Genomic DNA, 17298 nt, shown 5'->3' on the forward strand with positions numbered 1-17298 from the left:
TACTTTCGGGCCCCTTCCCTACTTCCTTCACAGGTTATTGATGATACTAATGAAGGCTCTGTTCCATTCTGGTCAAAAAGAGTCAGGGAACTGCTATTGTGCATGTTGGCTCACTGGAAACACTCTACACCAGTGGGTCTCAAAGTGTCCTTGAGTGGGTTCCAAATAGCCCTGTATGGGTGTGTAACTCTAGCCTGGAAACCAGACAAATCTGCCACAGGAAAAATGGGGAGATTGGTCTGGCACTCCCCAGTTTGAATTACATTCGTCCAGAGTTGTGGGTGATCAATCAGAGCCCACTATTAAAACTGAGAATTTTTGCTGTGACGTTGGAATGTGTTTGTAAACGCCCCTTAGCAATCTTCCACACCGAAGTTGTGGAAGTCATGTCAGGCTAGTGTAACTCTGAGAATGTACAAATGGAACCAAATGGACCCATATTTGTACTCTTTCAGAGTTATGGGGGTCCTTGAAATTAAACTACCACTGTACACTAAATGGAACAGAGCCTTAATGAATTAGTTAGTATCATCGGTAACATCTGTGAAGGAAGTAGGGAAGGGGCCCAGAAGTAGGAAGAGTTATTCTGTGTGCATGGATCCTATTCATTCCAGTGGGCAGCCTTCCTGCTGGAACACGACCTCCACAGCCTCCTTCACATCCTGCACAACGAACGAGGGCTGTGTGAGTGTGGGGTCAAATCGGAAGTCTCTGTGGCCGTGGAAGATGCGATGTTCGGTTACTGGCTCCTGCTGGTCTCTGCTGTACACTCCTGTGCACACCAACATGGAGCTACAGCTCTCTGGAAGGTGGTCCCCTCCTTGCCCACAGATGTCCGGTGCTCCACCCAGTTCCGTTGGAGTAAAATCGGGGCAATCGTGGACGGTCTCGCTCTGGAGCTCGCAACCACCTTTGCCATGCTGAGCCAGCATCTTGGCCTTGGAGCGCCGAGAGGACTGGAGGTGGCGATTGTAGAGGTTGGCACCATATATGTCAGCCATGGGGTTGTCACTGTAGGGTGACAGAAAAAGATAATAAAATTAGGTTCAACTTGAATTCAAAGAGAAAACAGGATTCACTTAACAATCACTATTTCACATACACTGGCCTATATCACCAAGTAACACAGACAGGATCACTGATCATCCCCTTACGCTGTGGAGACCACTGTCGGAAAACACTTTTGGGGCACAAGTAAATCCCTTTGTTCATTTAGTTATTTATTTATTTCTAAACATTTTCCACACACAAAAATGGTCATTTTTCAAAAGAAACTTGTTTTTTTTAAGAATTCGTGAAAATAGCACAACATGTGGACATGCTGTGAGCTTATAGATTGGCTATTGTCATGTGGATCTCAGGGAAACATAACATTTCTCTTTTGGGTCTTGAGCTAAAATGTTTGGGAACCGTTAGGACTCTAGACTATAGAACCACCGATTCACTTAACCAACACTAGAGCAATGATTCACTTAAGTCTTAACATACACTATTCCACTGATTCACTATACTCGATCACTGAGTCACTTTCCCTATAGCCACATACTACACGATTACTGGATTACTTACCCTATAGCGTAGAGTCTTTCCACAGGCTCGGTCCATCCCAGATTCTCTGCCTGCTGTCTAATTAGCAGCTCAGCGTACTTATAAGTCACCACGCTGGGTTTTCCAATCAGAGCCTCATACTTAAGCTCACAGCCTGTGATCTTCTTATATAAGTTCTCCAAGCACACCAGGAACATCCCATGACCAAACCTAGGACATTTAGACATTCAATTTGGGTGAAATTATTAAATTATTCAAATATTTTATTGTCTTACAGTACATATCAAACGTACAGTGTTGGGCAATATTACTCAAGAGAGTAATATGTTACTTAATTACATATTACTCCTTTAAAAAAGGAATAGTATTATATTACTTATTACTTGGAATCAAGAGTCATATATTACATATTACTCCCCCCCCCCCACCCACCCACCCGCAAAAAAGGGATCCTACAACACAATCTGTTCAGTCAGCTTCTTTTAGAACTGAATCCAATTGTTTTGAATAAGAAGAAGAAGAAGAGTCACCAATCAGCACGAAAGAAAGAAAAAAAACGCATGGATGCACCTGGGACGTATCCTCAGTGATGTATCCCAAGGTAATCTAGGTTTCGGGGCTCTCGAACATCATACCCCTCACTCAGGTGACCCAGCCGGGGTGATCAAGTCCCGACTTACGTCCCAGTAGCTACCCTCGATCAGTCCCATTAGGGAAAGACCAGGGCCACACAATCCGTTGCTCTGGAACTACTCTGCCGGGACTGGGAGGTAGATCAATCTGGCACATGGAAGGATTAGGCTCTGTGGGTTGACTCCTGTCCGGGCCCCTCCTACGTCTCACCAGGTCCACTCCTGCTCTCACCAGGTGCTGGGAGTCTGGTGCGTTGCACCAGACTCCCAGCAGCAGGGACTTCATTCAGGAGTGGTGGGTTCTGCAGGCTCCACCTGAGTAACGGTGGTGCTGCAGGCTCCGCTTGCGGAGCCAAAAAGGCTTTTAAATGAAATGTTCTCAAACGGTAGCCAACAAATCCTGAGTAATATGTAATACGTGTTTTACAAAGTAATTGGTATAATTTACTGGGTAAAGTAATAATATTACAGTAATATATTACTAGTCTTGTTACTACCCAACACTGCAAACATAATATTATGCACATACAACATGAAGCACTTGGTGGGATGATTTTAAGCAAAACTAGATAAAGTGCCCCTGGGGGCACAGGTCTCCACCAGGGCAGGTCAGGTTGTGGCCTCCTGGTGGCGCTATAATAGGCCAATGTGCAAAGGGTGCCATTTCTTCTTACTCCTTGGATGGCAATTGGATGATTTGAGGCATTTTGTTCCAAAAATGTGTTTTGCAAAAATCCACCTGTTGGTGGTGCTATAACAGGCCAATGTGAAAAGGGTGGGATATATTCCTCAGCCTAGTAGGAAAGTCTGTGAAAGATTTCACGTAAATTGCATGCTTGCCATTCCGGAAAATTTGGGGCAGAGGTTCATCGTTGGCATTCAGGGAGTGTTTGTGCAAAATGTGGCACTGACCAGCTTAGCGGTACCGGAGATTAGCTGGTAACAGACGGACAGACACGCACACACGGACTCACACACACACACACACACACACACACACACACACACACACACACACACACACACACACACACACACACACACACACACACACACACACACACACACACACACACGGACGGAGTGCAAAACATACTCTCTCCCCATGCCTTCGGCCTGGTGGAGACAACCAGGGCCATGCAGATTTAAGTGTGGATGAACTGGCACTCACAAACCTGGGACTCTTGGCTTCAGCCATCCACAGAAGGTCCATATTACAGGCCAGGACTGGGATGTGAGGATACTGCAGAGAAGTCAAAGCATTTCCTGGTTTCCCATTGGTTAGTAGGACATCTGTGATAAGCTGGAGGTTGGTCTCCCATCTGACTGGCTCACCAAAAAGGATGACAGCTGTAGCATGACCCAGAAATAGAGGAAAAGCAACCCAAACATATGTCAAACAAATACTTACAGAATAACCACTAAACATTACTGTAATCAATCAAACCATACCTTCTATTGGAGGTAGACTTTTGGTTGTCATAACCTGTAAAACAGATACTGCCCGGTAGAATTGTATGCCCATTTTGTATGTAAAACATGTTAATTGTACATCATTAATGGTTTCTACCTTATTACTTACATCATCTGTGGGTCTCCTATTGTGGTCCACCACATCCAGAAGAGGATATGCCTCTCTCAACATATCTATGGTTATAACGTTCTTAAAGCCTAAACTGGAGTTTATCATGTTAAAGTCAAACACAGAAGAGCAATGTAAATGTAACAATGAAAGTGAAACGTCTGAGAGCAAGCATCTACTTCTACTAACACCCCTACAAGTTCTCTATCAGGAATTTGGTATACAAATTAAGTCATATTTAAGTACAAAATAAATAATAGAGAATCATTCATACTGTATATCATTCCGTTTTCTCCTTGTATCCCAGGGTAGGGCACACCAGAATAAACCTGAACTGGTCTCAGGTTTATTTATAACAGGATACTTGTGAGCCGTTTCTTCTACAGGACCCTGTCCTGATATCAGCACACACATGTTGTGGAATTTGGTGAACATTCGCAAGGGACTGTGGGACAGCATCACCTGTTCTGGGGACACCTGATGATAGTAGAAGTCAACAAAATAATTGTCATTTGAGATTAAACAATATGGTATTAATTTACATTCATTAATTAACAGTACCCATACCTCTACTTCCAGCAGATGTGACAGCTGTTCTGCTTTGGTCTGTCTCATGCAGTTCCCAGCATTGGTCACAAATACCACAGGCACCTTATATTTCCCTGTTCGATCCACCAGCTGCCTGAAGCATTGCTTGGCTGCAGGGATGGGTGTCCTGCCACGCACCAACACCCCATCGATATCAAAGAGCAACCCAAATGACTTGTGGGCCTGAGAAAAGAGGTGCAGGGCTTGTTCAATTCTCATTCTGACTTTTAAATTCTTTCTAAATGATGACGTCACACAATCACCTCATGAACTGTATGTTTACATCTCTGAAAAAAGTTGTTTTTATCTTAATTATCCTTGATCATGTTGCCACTTCCACCGTTATTTTGGCCATAACCACGTTATGTTTGATTCAGTAGGGGTATTTTGCCCTCATTAGAATCAGGACGTATGACAATGTTATAGCCTACAGTGTACAGTAAACTACACTATACCATTACTGTATCTCTGGTCCAGTGATCAACTTCTAAAAGTGACAAACAGGACCCTATAATGTCCCTATTTCTCTAGTTATAAGTTAGCCCAATGTGAGAGCATGTACAGTATAATAATAACAATGAATATTGACTCATCTAACAGAAATCTTCTAGAGGTGCCCCCCTCTAGAAGATTTAGTTAGATGAGTCTGTTACTCTGTTTGTACAGGTCTATATGGGGGTCCCTGGCTGGCACAAGATGTTGTCAGTGTACCCAAACAAGAAACAACACTCACACACAGATAAGTATGCATAATATAACAGGTCAGTCTGGCAAGAACAGAAGTTGAACCATGCAAGATTATAGTGTCCATCAAGAATCACTTTGTCAATGTCCCTATGTACTTACATACATAAAGTTTATGAAATGCCGTTCCATGTCAACACAACATAAACAAACTGCTAGTGGCAAACGTGTTATAACTTACATAGCTGTAACTTCGTGAAGAATTCCAGATGTTCAGTAGTTCAGCAGCTCCATTACAGCTTGACAGCTTCTTAATCCCACCAAACGTCAAACACTGCATTCTTTGCATTTCCCCAATACAAACAGCAGTGAACCCGGACGATCAACAGTGTATGTAGTTTACAAAAGTTAGCCTTCTCTAAGTTTCCCCATTCATTCATTAACAGAGTAGATCAGCAAAAGCATGATTGTGAATAAGTTTCGTTTCTTGTTGGACGGCTGGATCTGGTCATCTGGATCAGTTGACTGTTGACTCACTCATATCATATCTGCCATCGTAAATACAGTGAGTGTACGTGGTGCTAGCTCATGCTAACCTTAGCTTACTGTATAGGCTACTGTATACGAGGACGCATGCGCAAAGGCACAATGACATTTTTTATTTATTTTTGCTGTAAAGTTTCAGGTTCCTTGCCATAAAACCTGTCAACACTTTCTGAACCACAGAAGAAATTGCTTTGTTTTGACACACCACCTATCCTATTTATTTTTAACCGTAACTGATTTTAACCAAACTCGTTTTTGCTCTCTGTTTAATGGTGTTTTCTTATACGGAGCTTTGTGTGTGGCTGGGTCACCTGTGTCCGAGCACGAAAATATAGCGTTTGGTTGGTTTTCACCACCAAGTGTCTGTTGTGCAGCCTAACACACACACACACACTCACATTAACTGTATACTATGATGATTTCGGGTGTGACAGTACAGTACAGTACAGGGACCCCCCACATGGTAACTGTCATTTCTCAACCGTTTCGGACACGGGGCGGCTCGCCGGAACCGGCCTGGCTCCCTAGGCGCGTACCTGGGGGTCTGGATGTTCTGGGGACGGGACTTCTCGGCCCATTCGGACCCGGGTTGGCTTGCCGGAACCGGGCCGGCACACTGGGTGCATTCCATGGTGCATTCCTATGGGTCTATAAGTTCCAGGGACCCCCACACAGACTTGCACCACTCACTTCACATGGGTGTGATTTTTTTTAAACAGACCTTTTTTCTTTTTAATACTGTTTTTGTTGTCTGTGCAAAAAGCAATATATTATATATATATGCGCAATACCTTGGACCCAATTGAGAAAATAAACATTAATACATTAAAATGTATTAATCTGTTGTCCACTACTTGACTGACAATCGATCACGATCCCAATAATTTGGTTCTTTAATACCATTCTGTCCATAAGCATACGGAAATCAAATCATAGCTTATTTGTGAATGAATACTATTTTTAAAGGGGCTATTTTGGAAATTCATAATTATGGGAGTATAGCCTATACATCAGGACATGTACAGTAGGCGTATCTAACAACAGTGGCTTTATTAACTCACAAGTGTGTACTCCCAGGGTCGTGTTCCATATGACAGATGGGTTTTATACCGTTATAATGAAAAGCCAATCTACTAGTTTAGTAGTTGTAGATAGACAGTTTCCGCCTATTACCTACCCAAAATAGGAATGCCAGGTTAAAAGGTGGTTAGAGCATTTAAACCTTTGAACTGGTAAATGACTGCCATCGTTGCCCGTCTAATGTTGAATGCACACTTTGTCAAGCTTATGTTAAACTGAAAATAAAAGATCAATTGCCTGTTTATAATCTTATTGTACCACAAGACCAAACCAATTCAGATAGAAACTTGGCTAGCTTGGCCGTTTAGAAATCTACCCTGAACTTATGATAGTATATTCATGTATCTTTTAGGTTGGATTAAAATGACAGTTTCTGAACCTTAACCCACCAATTGCTAAAATATAGCTCTTCTAGATGCACACACAACACTACTATGTATTCATCTAATTAGTAGTGATGTTTTAAACAAAATAAACATCTTTATTGATTAAAAACAGCAAAACGGAATTCCACAATCAGTAGAAAAACAATTGGCCAACAAAAAAAGAATGAATCTTGCATAAATAAAGTATTATAGAGTATCTACAGTACAGGCTGATTCTACTTATAACTAAACCGCAGGTCATTTTCCAGCCCATAGATCTTAGCCTTCAGATTCATCAACTCTCCCTGAACCTTCTTTGTCCTGGAATTGGTCTGACGGACCTCATGCAGGATAGCCAGGTCCTGGTTAGGCCCAATGTTCAGAGTGACCTAGAACATAAGATATTAATTATACAGAATTACAGATTCATATCATGAGTTGAAAATGATATATGTATCTAAAATCTAAATCCTGGATAATTTGAGAGTGACAAAGGACCTCCAACATGCATGTGTACCTTGAGGAGCTGTTTCTCAACACCTTTGAATTTTTGCCTGAGAAGTTTGATGTCTGTCTTGTAGCCCTCCACTTCCATGGTCCTCCTCTTCTCCAGTGCCTCGTAGCGCTGTGTCATCAGCTGAAGGCGATTTGCCATCTTGCCGGAGCGATCCTGCACGAATAAAGGGTTTTTATTTGGCGTTAAACTGCAGCCACAATTCAATTTCTTGGGCATAAGCTAGGAGGACTCAATTATCTGTTTGTTGTACTGCACTTGTAAAGCACAGACTTGTTTTTACAAGCAACCTGCTGAAGAATGTTACTACATCATGGTACGACAAATAGCCAATACAAGCCTTACAAAGCAAGCTTTGTAGGGCTGATATGTTTGAAAAGGATTGTCTGTATTGCCAGGGTGAGGGTATCAATGTGTACCTTGAATATCTCCCTGCCCACGTCCCCCTCCTCTCTGATCTGTGCCAGCTCTGTCTCTAGAGTGATGCACTGTTCCCTGTACATCTCAGCCAGACGGTGGGCCTGCTTCAGTTCCTCCTGCATCCCCTGAAAACATGGATGGCATAAAGTTAGCACTTCACAATAAAAACAGACCTTGTGGTAAACTGTATTCTCAAAATACCACACAGAGGATGCCAGTATTTACTATTTTCATTGTAATACAATGTGGCCGGTTGGGGGCAGCTTGTGGTGATTGACAAGTAGGGTGGGCGTGTCTCTTGCGTCAACATGAATTTCAGTGTCGCCAGAAGGCAGTTGGAACAAACGCTTCCGTATGCGGTTGCAGCAAACCATGTCACTTGAGAGAGAGATGCTACGTGGGAGAGAGTTGCGACTTGCGAGCAGTGTTTCATTCTAAAGTGTTTGGGTGAGTAGCCTTAGCCTAGAGAGTAGCTTGCTTCTGTGATGTCGCTAAGTTTGACATGCAGTATGGTTCGTTAACCAAACTGTGAATGGGTTCTCCCGTAGGAACGGCAGGCAGTTCCGACGAGGAATGGAGAGGAAGCAGTGGGTTAGCAGCTTGTGCTGCAAAGGTATTTCTTATTTTCCGGTTATTTGCAATGTGTTCCGTGGGGATAATGTTTTATGGTAATGTTAGTAACGTAGGCTTGTCATGGTTTCCAGTGATGCAATGAGATCTGCCTGCCAGTGTAGTGGCGTTCTCCACACTGAGGATAGTGCAGTCATTCAGTGATGTGTAAGTTCTCTCTCTCTCTCTCTCATTAGCGTTGAGGTGTTAGTTTGTATTTTCGGGATGTGTATGATTAATCCAAATATACCTAAAAGGTCATTTAAATGTGGTTACTTCTAGCGAGCAACATGCTGTATGGGAACTCACACCTATGTGTTCATTGACTCAACGTGCACTCATCTGTAGCAGTTTGTATCTTTGGCGAGTCCGTAGTTCATAAATAGATAGCCCAGTTCATGCTGTATATTCATTGGTTTGTTTTGTTTTGCACATTTGTGATCACGATTGGTCACTGCTTTAGCCTTACACTGAATCAACTTACAGTAATTCCGAGAAGGGGTTCAGTTGGTTAGGGAGAGTATGTATTCATGTGTGGTTTAACCTGTTGCTACTTTTATTGTTAACCTTGTGATAAATTGCTTGTAATAAAGTCTATATTTTATATTTAACATTTTCCAATAAAGATTGTATATTTTAATAATAAGTCTGTGGTCCGTCTAGTGTGTATCTATAGCCTCTGGTTACAACAAGATGGCATAAATTAGCAGAAGAATCAGCCCAAAAGGCCTGCACATTACTATTTAAACTATTGATTCAGGGTATGAATGAATGTCCTGCTTAACAAACACAAACCTTAAGCTCCTGTTTGTGTGTCTGCTGTGAGTCAGATTGAGGCTGGGTAGTGAGCAGTGTAGTGATGCTGGGCCTGGGCCGTAGTCCTGGCTCATGATCACTGCCAGACCTGGCCCTCCTCAGACGCTCCTGGCAGGAGTCTAGTTCCCTTAGCAGACGGTCCTTCTCCACCATCCAGCTCTTCTCATGTGCCCGTGTGTCAAACTTCAGCTGCAGGAAATCCCTTGTGCTCTCATAGAGCAGGGTCTGTGTATTCTTAAGTCTGAGGTAGGACAACATATTCGTTTTATAGTTATTAATAACTGGTAAATCTGACATACTGTGTTAAACTATTAAAACCAGGGGAAGCATCCGTGTCATTTTAGATTATTGCGTTGGCTATTCAAAAATAGCAAACATACAAGGTTATAGAGCGTCACACTTTGTGCTGCGATGCAAGCTTGTAGATCTGCCATTTGTGAACATTTTTGAAAAATCTTGAAAGTGGGAGAACTACTGATTCAGAAGGTATTTGTAGAATTGGCAAGAAAAAGATTGCCGAAGCAGACAACCACTCAAACACTCCAAGCCAGCACTCAATTCGTTTGTCGTCTACCGCTTGCCTGATTCCATGTGAATGCAGCATAACAGACAATAATTAACTCACAATTTAACATTTTAAACCTATACATGTTTGACCCATCATTCTGGAAATGTACAAAGATAATAGATAAATAGAAAAAATATTAATTGAATACAAATATGGGAAGGAGACCTTGGAGACACTCCAAATTAATTGTATCAGTTCTCTCATTTCAGAACTTTAATCACTAAATAGTTGAATATCAAATGTGGCTGATAAAGACCTTTCGGATGCTCTGTCTGGAGTGTATGAATCCAGTACACAGTAACACTCTGTCCCTATCGCCCCCTCTTTTCAAGGGGTTCACAACTTATCCGTGGTACCATAAATAGTCTCCTTTTTTATATCTTTCAAGGTGATAACAGTTGACACCTGTATTCAATTGTACTTGATTGTATCACATATAAATACCTCACTTCCTGTTGTCTTGTCACAACGCTGAGGAAGGCCCAATAGGCCAAAACACGTTCGCTGTCTGTCCGTCAGAGGTAAATAAATAATGTGAAAAGGACAAGCATTGAGTGCTGGCTTGGAGTGTTGGAGTGGTTGTCTGCTTCTTTCTAATTTGTAGAATTGGCCTCAGGTCTGGGTTTTAAAAGACTAAGTCTAAACTAAACTAGCATCTTTGCTAAATCCGGTGTGTTTACGTTGCATCCTGCATCCATATGTAATGTCCATTAATATGCAATATCCCATCTAAATAAACAAAAAAGGTCAATTACAATACAGTCATTATTAAGTCATTTTACACTTGGTTGCATGGTGAAAATAGCCGATCTACAAGCTCACAACGTTGTGAGCTTGTAGATCAGCTATTTTCAGCAAGTGTAAGATCTGTCATTACGACAGCATCAAGGCCCACCAAAATACATTTTAGTCGACTAAATCAACTGCAGGTTTAGTCGACAGATTTAGTTGACTCAATTGATTCAAAAGTTCTATGACAAACTAAAATCAAATTTTGCTGCCAAAAACAACAGAGGCGTCTGATCTGTCAGATACATGATAAAAGAAAGACCCACTTGTCATTCAGAGCAGTGATGCGGTCCTGGTCTCTCTGGTGCTGCACCTGAGCCTCCTCCACGTGGATCCTGCGCTCGTCCAGCAGAGACTCCACCTGCTCTTTGGACAGACGGGTTTGCTCCTCCATCTGAGCCTGCAATGCCTCTACCTGCCAAGGTAAGCCACAACAACACACTCAACTCCACAACTGGCTAGAACAACAGTGTGCATAAATTACCACAGGTTTAGTTCAAATGGAAAATGGTGCATTTATATAGCGCCTTTATCCAAGGCGCTTTACATAGATTGTGCATTACATTTACACACACATTCATACACTGATGGCGGCGGAAACCATGCAAGGCACCAACCAGCACATCAGGAGCAATTAGGGGTTCAGTGTCTTGCTCAAGGACACTTCGACACCAACTCTGGGGGAGACTGAGACTTTAAATAAAAAATAAATAAAAATTAAAGATTGTTGGCTATAATGACATGCCCAAAATAGGTACATTAAGTCGATTTACTTGAAGTGGTTAAATGCATTGCATAAAACTGTTCGCCAGTCACTGACAAGGCTGAGTACTTCACAATCTTTCATTCTAATTGTTCATTCAGGCTATGTTTCAGTTCAGTAAAGACAACAAATGGGCCATCAGCCCCACCTAGTGACGGCAGGTAAAACACATGATGTGGAGCATGTACTTAAAATTAGACTTTTGTTCATGTAAATATACAGCTACTAATCTATACGCCCATGTGGTAAAGCTTATATAGGAAAGACAAAACAGACATTAAATCATGCATTGCAGAGCACAGAAGTAAACAAAATTGCTCATGAAAAAAAAAGAGTGGAGAACTTTAAGAGACACACATCACAGTATCTCCTCAAATGTCTCCACTTTGGCTCGGGGGTGAGGGGATAATATTGATAACCTCTTACTAAAGAGAGAACTGTAGTGAGTCCATTAGACTCAATGAAGAGTTTGACAATAGATTTGCTTACGAATGTGATTTGGTATTTGTGTAACACAAATTGTGTTTAAGGTGTTTGCACACTGGTCCCAATTTCAGATTGACCTCACTTTATGTCAATTACATTTGCACACTGCTGCCGAATATTTCATCAATTTTTTTCGGACCGGGGTCAATTTATTCCATTTTCCGCAGCTCTCTAGAGGGGTGTTGGGTGGCACCAGGATGACAGCTAAATGATAGCCTACTACTTTCGGATCCGCAAAACACAGCGAAAAAACACACCAGTGTGCAACTACCTTTACCGTATAGAAGAGTGTGTTATGGACTAATATTAATGATGTTTATCGATAGCCCTCCTGTATACATTAATTAGCACATTCTCAAGATATGTAGCCTACTACCAAAGCTAAGTGATGAAATTAGGTCATAAAAGATGTAGAACTTGAACTTAGACAAACAAACACACACATCAATTACACCCCCTTTAAGGGACACGTGATGAAACCAGATCTAATTCTTTAGTTACCTGTAGTAACAACGTTTGATTGTCATTTCTGCGTTGTTCCACACTTTCTCCATTTAGCCCCTCTGCTGATTTTGTCTTCCTACTTTCTGTTCAAAGAGACAAGACAGAAATGGTACTGCAGTCAGGTGAAAGACTACTGTGAATACGGTATTCCACTTTTTACTAATCTTTCCAACAGATCTGCCTTTTTTTTTACTTAGATATTTGATGTACAGTAGATGGAAAAAAGCAGTCCATGTACAGAGTCAAATCAGGTCCCGTTTAAGTCCCGTTAACACACGTGGTTAAAAACTCCCTTATTTGTCACCTGTAGAACATAGCTTTATTGTCATTTGCAAAGCAAACACTGGATATGTATTTAATGTTGAAGCAATGTATAACAACAAAAATGACCAGTAACTAACTAACTACTATCTAAAATGAGTCTATTTTGATACACCTGGAACAAAAGAAAACAAGAATGTGGATCAAACCTTTAATGGATCCAGGTCTTTGTTTTGTTGGCCGAAGATTTAAATGTTCTTGAATCCTGGGCTCAACCTTCTTCTGTGGGATGGTGACCTTAAATATAGTTATGAGATTGATACAGTTCTGGTCAAATAAACCACTTCAAAGTGTTATTAGTAATTATAAGCAATGTAATGCCATTTTGAGTGAGGACTAAAAGGCATGATATGTCATACTCTACTCACTGTATATGATATGACTATATGTTTGGATTTTATAACTTAATAATATTATGTTTTTATTTTTATTGAACTACTATAATGACAATTATAAACTATTTATGTACACACCTTATGTGGGGGGTCTCTGTGGAAGTATGTAATTTCTCCCACATCAGGACCCACCAGAGCGAGGAGGTGCTGGATTTTTTTCCTATCCTCCAACTCTCTGTACACATAGGCCTCTCACAATTATTACACAATCACCTTATCACAATTATTTGAGATAATCAAATATTTTGCATAATTGTCATAATCCTCATAACCAACAATGACATGCTTGTAGATAAGCTAGCCTATTACCGCTGTCTTTTAAATTTTTTACGTATAAAATGTTTAATGTGTCAGTAATTTCTTCATTCGTCATATCTGCCCTTGCAATTCGTGATTATGAAGACTAAAAACTAAACTGAAATTTAAATCGAGCTTGTAGATCTGCTATTTTTCAATAGCTAAAGTATAACATAATGCTATAAAACACTAAAAGGGGTTCCCGTCCAGAATGGGTTAAGGGGTTGCAGGTTACATAGATGTTCAGCCCACCTGATCTTTAGTCTGTCATTCTCTGCATACAGTCGCAGGGACTGTTCTCTCTCTTGGAAAAGGTAGACTTGCATGTCACTCAGGGCCTTTTGCAGCTCCGAGATCTCTCCTTCCCGCTGGCGCACATCCCACTGTAGCTTGTGCTTTGGAGAGGACAACAGAGAGGAAGGTACTAAGAAGCATTATACACGTCAGAGCCATCTAATAGAAGAGTTACGATACTGAGGGGGAAGAAACCGAGTGCTCGAGCTCTGTTCATGCAGCCTGAACTGAGTCAAGCTGGAGTTAGAACTACATTGTTTTCAACGAGGGCGGCGCACATAAAAGCCATTCTAAGAATGTGTGCAACATGACAACTGTTTTAAAGTATTGTACAGTAACAAATAAAGTCTATTTAATGTTTATGTCGTACGATTACAAAACAAAATAAAGGGATTTAAGATCATTAAAGCTGGGCTGTTGCCTGAGTCCAATGTATTTCTGCCTACTTCCGGTCCAGGACTTGTCCCAGTTGGTTGTCCCTATTCTCAATAGAAGTCTATGTAAGAGTGGCCCCATGAAGTGAACGCAGTTTGCGTAACTCTGTATCTATCTATCTAGTGTGTGTATATCTAAGGCTCTGATACACACACACTCACATCTCTCTCTCTCCCTCCCTGTAGAACGGTGAGTAGAACTGCAGCTACAAGCAACAAAGACATCTCCGAAACATTTCTTATTACCTGATCATCTGTGATGCCTTTGTATTTCTCCAACATCTGCACCAGCTCCACGTGCTCGTCGTCGAACTGGGCAATCTTCTGTCTGTAAAACTCCAGCAGCTCTCTGGATGGACGTAAACACGCCAGGCGCTCATTGATGGGGGGAAGCGGGGAGTCAGGTTCCTGACCGTGGGTACGATTGCTTGATCTGAAAAATTAAAGTGCAGAGGTCTGATATTACATCAAATCGACATTAATCTGGTGTGTGTGTGTGTGTGTGGAATACAAAACTGCTCGCCCCAATTCCAACTCGCCCCACGATCACCCCAACCGCGAAGAACGGTCACCCCAAAGCCCGGCGAAGTCGCCCTAAAATCTCCAGCGAAGTCACCCCCAAAGAGAGCTGCAGAAAGGGATTTTTACCTGTACTATATTTTACCTGTATTTTGAGATTTTTCCTGTAGTTTTAAACAGAGAGAGAGATTTTTCCTGTACTTTTAAACAGAGAGGAGAGAGAGATTTGTACCTGTACTTTTGGGGGCTAGACAGAGAGGAGGTAAAGTGTCTAGCTATAGTGAGAGTGGAGGTGGTCATCAGCCCCTTTTGTTTGAGTGTACTGGGTCGTTACTACAACAACAACAACTGTAGGAATGTAACCATTTAGTTGGTGGCGCTATAACAGGCCAATGTAAAAACGGTGGGAACGCTACAGAATCTGGAGGAGTAATATCAAAAAATGCACACGGACAGAGTGCCATTCATTACCCATGCATCAGTTGAACAACAACAACAAACTGGTTCTAAATGTTCTAATATGAGAAATAAGGTAAAATAAACATGGAGTGCAGGTTCTAAATGTTCTAATATAAAGAAATAAACATGGGCGAGATATCCACACTTTGGGGGGAGCTATCCACGGCTTTGGGGCGACCGGTCATCACTTTTCGAAATTCCGGTGCGACCGTTCTTCACGGGGGCGAGTTGGAAAAGGGGCGACCGTACCTGTTACGTGTGTGTGTGTGATGCCAGTGTGCACTGTGCAATTAAATTCATTTCAAAGTGTTTGAAAGACTACAACAAGCCAAACATTAAAACCCAATTTTGTTTAAATCTCTGTCAGATACAACTTTGTTCCCAGCATTGGGAGATTATTAAATATCATAGTAAAGAAACAACTTAAGTGTTAAAAAGTTGGCGCTATAACAGGCCAATTCCTGTTTTTAGCTATAACTGCATCAATCTGTATACAACTTATGTATGCACTCCCTAGAGGCCATGGAAAAACATTGTCCCTGCATCCCTCCACATCTGCCGGTTATAGCGCCACCATGAGGCCGATTTCTGCTAAACACATTGCTTATGCACAGATTTCATCCAAATCTCACGCAAATCGGTACACATGTTCTCTGTAGTCATGTGATCAAGACGAGTATGTTGGATTTCTCAGATTCTACACTGATTGGCTAACATTGCCAAAGTTTTCAGGAGTGGCCCGTGGCTCCTCCTGGTGGAGACCTGTGCCCAGAAGAGCACTTTTTCTAGTTTCCATTGGAGAGCCTCCAAAAAATGTATGGTGTTTTGTCTTTTCACTTAAGTGGGATTACCTTTGTGGCACAGCACCTCTTGTTGGTGATTCCATCCTATATCTTTGCTGAAAACAAAGGTGGAAAAGATTATGTAGATCTTCAATATGTACTAATGGTGACTCTTGAGAGTGTCACAGTTTATAATGTAACTTAGCGACAGCTTCTGTGGAGGGTCTGGATACAGAATACATTAGTGTGTGTGTAACAAGAGATCAGATCGTGTTCATGCTTTCTGAATGGATCAACACAACAGATGGTGAGCAGCAGCACTACTGTGGTCCATGGGTATATGCCCCTATACGTACATACTGTACGGTGTCGCTTGCTAAAAAAAAAAGGGAACAGATCTACAAGCTATCAACGTGTCACATTGCGACACGTTGATAGCTTGCAGATCTGTTATTTGTTTACTACCAAGAAGAACCTGATTGATGCATTTATGGTGATAGGCTTGGATGTTTTACATCATGGCTATGCCGTTACTATGGACTGGGCGCGGGGCTTTTAAAAAAATACCCGGGGTTTACTTTTCAGTGTTTTTCTTAATTAGAAGAGATATATATAAGTTAGAAGAGATTTTCTGTGTTCATTCTCTGAGAAAATAGTATAAGCAAGCATGTTACAGTTACACTGGCCTGGACTTTATTAAGAAATTGAAATTAGTCGAAAGGCTTTCTTGTGCTTTGAACTGTTTTCATCCTCGATTCCTCGGCGAAGCAACAAGTGCTCGTGCTCTGTGCTCTTTGTATGCCACTAAATGAAATCAATCAAGCAATCGATCAATCAATCAAAAAAGCGTTTAATGCATTTAAACGTATTGTTTAAATGTTTGTCGTTTTGGAGCGTTGTTCTCTACTTCTCTTACCTCCACTGTTTCTTGTTGTCGTTGTTGTGAAGCGTTTGAACACCGGAAGTTTACATCTGTGTCGTTCTTCTGGGGAAAGCGTAGAATACTCGGTAGTTTTGGTCTGGGTTATACTGCCACATAGTGGCACTTACTGTGTAGGGAGAGGGCACATATGGGAGCGATACATCATGTGTGATACTGATTACTATATATATATATATATATTCACTCAACACAATTTACACAATATCAAAATAAAAATAAATAAATAAAAATAGCCACTCAAACACAATTCATTGGTAGATTGAAATTTAGACTTTCTTTGACTCGTTTTTCTTTTTGTGTTCATTAATACAAAGATTATATAATAGCTTTCTGGTCCAGTCCAGAGCGCAGACTAGACCA

General features: G+C 41.4%; 2 protein-coding genes across 3 annotated transcripts; both read right to left on the bottom strand.

The window, feature by feature from the left end:
- Window positions 1-59: 59 nt before the first annotated feature.
- On the bottom strand, window positions 60-5543 carry hdhd5 (haloacid dehalogenase like hydrolase domain containing 5). Its single transcript, XM_079501098.1, has 8 exons — window positions 5276-5543; window positions 4330-4533; window positions 4127-4239; window positions 3763-3856; window positions 3633-3666; window positions 3356-3530; window positions 1570-1758; window positions 60-1011 (listed from the first exon to the last, which is right to left on the bottom strand). Exons 1-8 carry the CDS (start codon window positions 5381-5383, stop codon window positions 606-608), a joined length of 1323 nt encoding a protein of 440 aa, XP_079357224.1. The 5' UTR covers window positions 5384-5543; the 3' UTR covers window positions 60-605.
- A 1120-nt stretch (window positions 5544-6663) lies between these two features.
- ccdc77 (coiled-coil domain containing 77) lies at window positions 6664-17042 on the bottom strand. 2 transcript variants are annotated; one of them, XM_079501171.1, is made up of 12 exons: window positions 16676-16791; window positions 16065-16111; window positions 14482-14668; window positions 13760-13902; window positions 13289-13385; window positions 12965-13052; window positions 12492-12577; window positions 11008-11156; window positions 9364-9625; window positions 7959-8084; window positions 7543-7695; window positions 6664-7414 (listed from the first exon to the last, which is right to left on the bottom strand). In XM_079501171.1, the coding sequence occupies exons 2-12, from the start codon at window positions 16097-16099 to the stop codon at window positions 7262-7264; spliced, it is 1479 nt and encodes a 492-aa protein (XP_079357297.1). In that variant the 5' UTR covers window positions 16100-16111; window positions 16676-16791; the 3' UTR covers window positions 6664-7261. The 2 variants fall into 2 exon arrangements, with proteins under 2 accessions (XP_079357297.1, XP_079357296.1); XM_079501170.1 differs by lacking the exon at window positions 16676-16791 and adding an exon at window positions 16912-17042 and having other exon boundaries at window positions 6665-7414.
- Window positions 17043-17298: the final 256 nt, after the last annotated feature.

This window comes from Electrona antarctica (assembly GCF_951216825.1).
Source record: "Electrona antarctica genome assembly, chromosome: 5".
NCBI classification, from domain to species: domain Eukaryota; kingdom Metazoa; phylum Chordata; class Actinopteri; order Myctophiformes; family Myctophidae; genus Electrona; species Electrona antarctica.

Coding starts and splice junctions, on each gene's coding strand:
- hdhd5 (XM_079501098.1), bottom strand. CDS start 5,383: ATGCAAAGAATGCAGTGTTTGACGTTTGGTGGGATTAAGAAGCTGTCA. Junction 4,240..4,329: donor CACATCTGCTGGAAGTAGAG/GTATGGGTACTG, acceptor TACTATCATCAG/GTGTCCCCAGAACAGGTGAT. Junction 1,759..3,355: donor GCTGAAGCCAAGAGTCCCAG/GTTTGTGAGTGC, acceptor TAAATGTCCTAG/GTTTGGTCATGGGATGTTCC.
- ccdc77 (XM_079501171.1), bottom strand. CDS start 16,099: ATGGAATCACCAACAAGAGGTGCTGTGCCACAAAG. Junction 14,669..16,064: donor AGAGGTGCTGTGCCACAAAG/GTAATCCCACTT, acceptor TTAATTTTTCAG/ATCAAGCAATCGTACCCACG. Junction 13,053..13,288: donor ACAGAGACCCCCCACATAAG/GTGTGTACATAA, acceptor ACTATATTTAAG/GTCACCATCCCACAGAAGAA.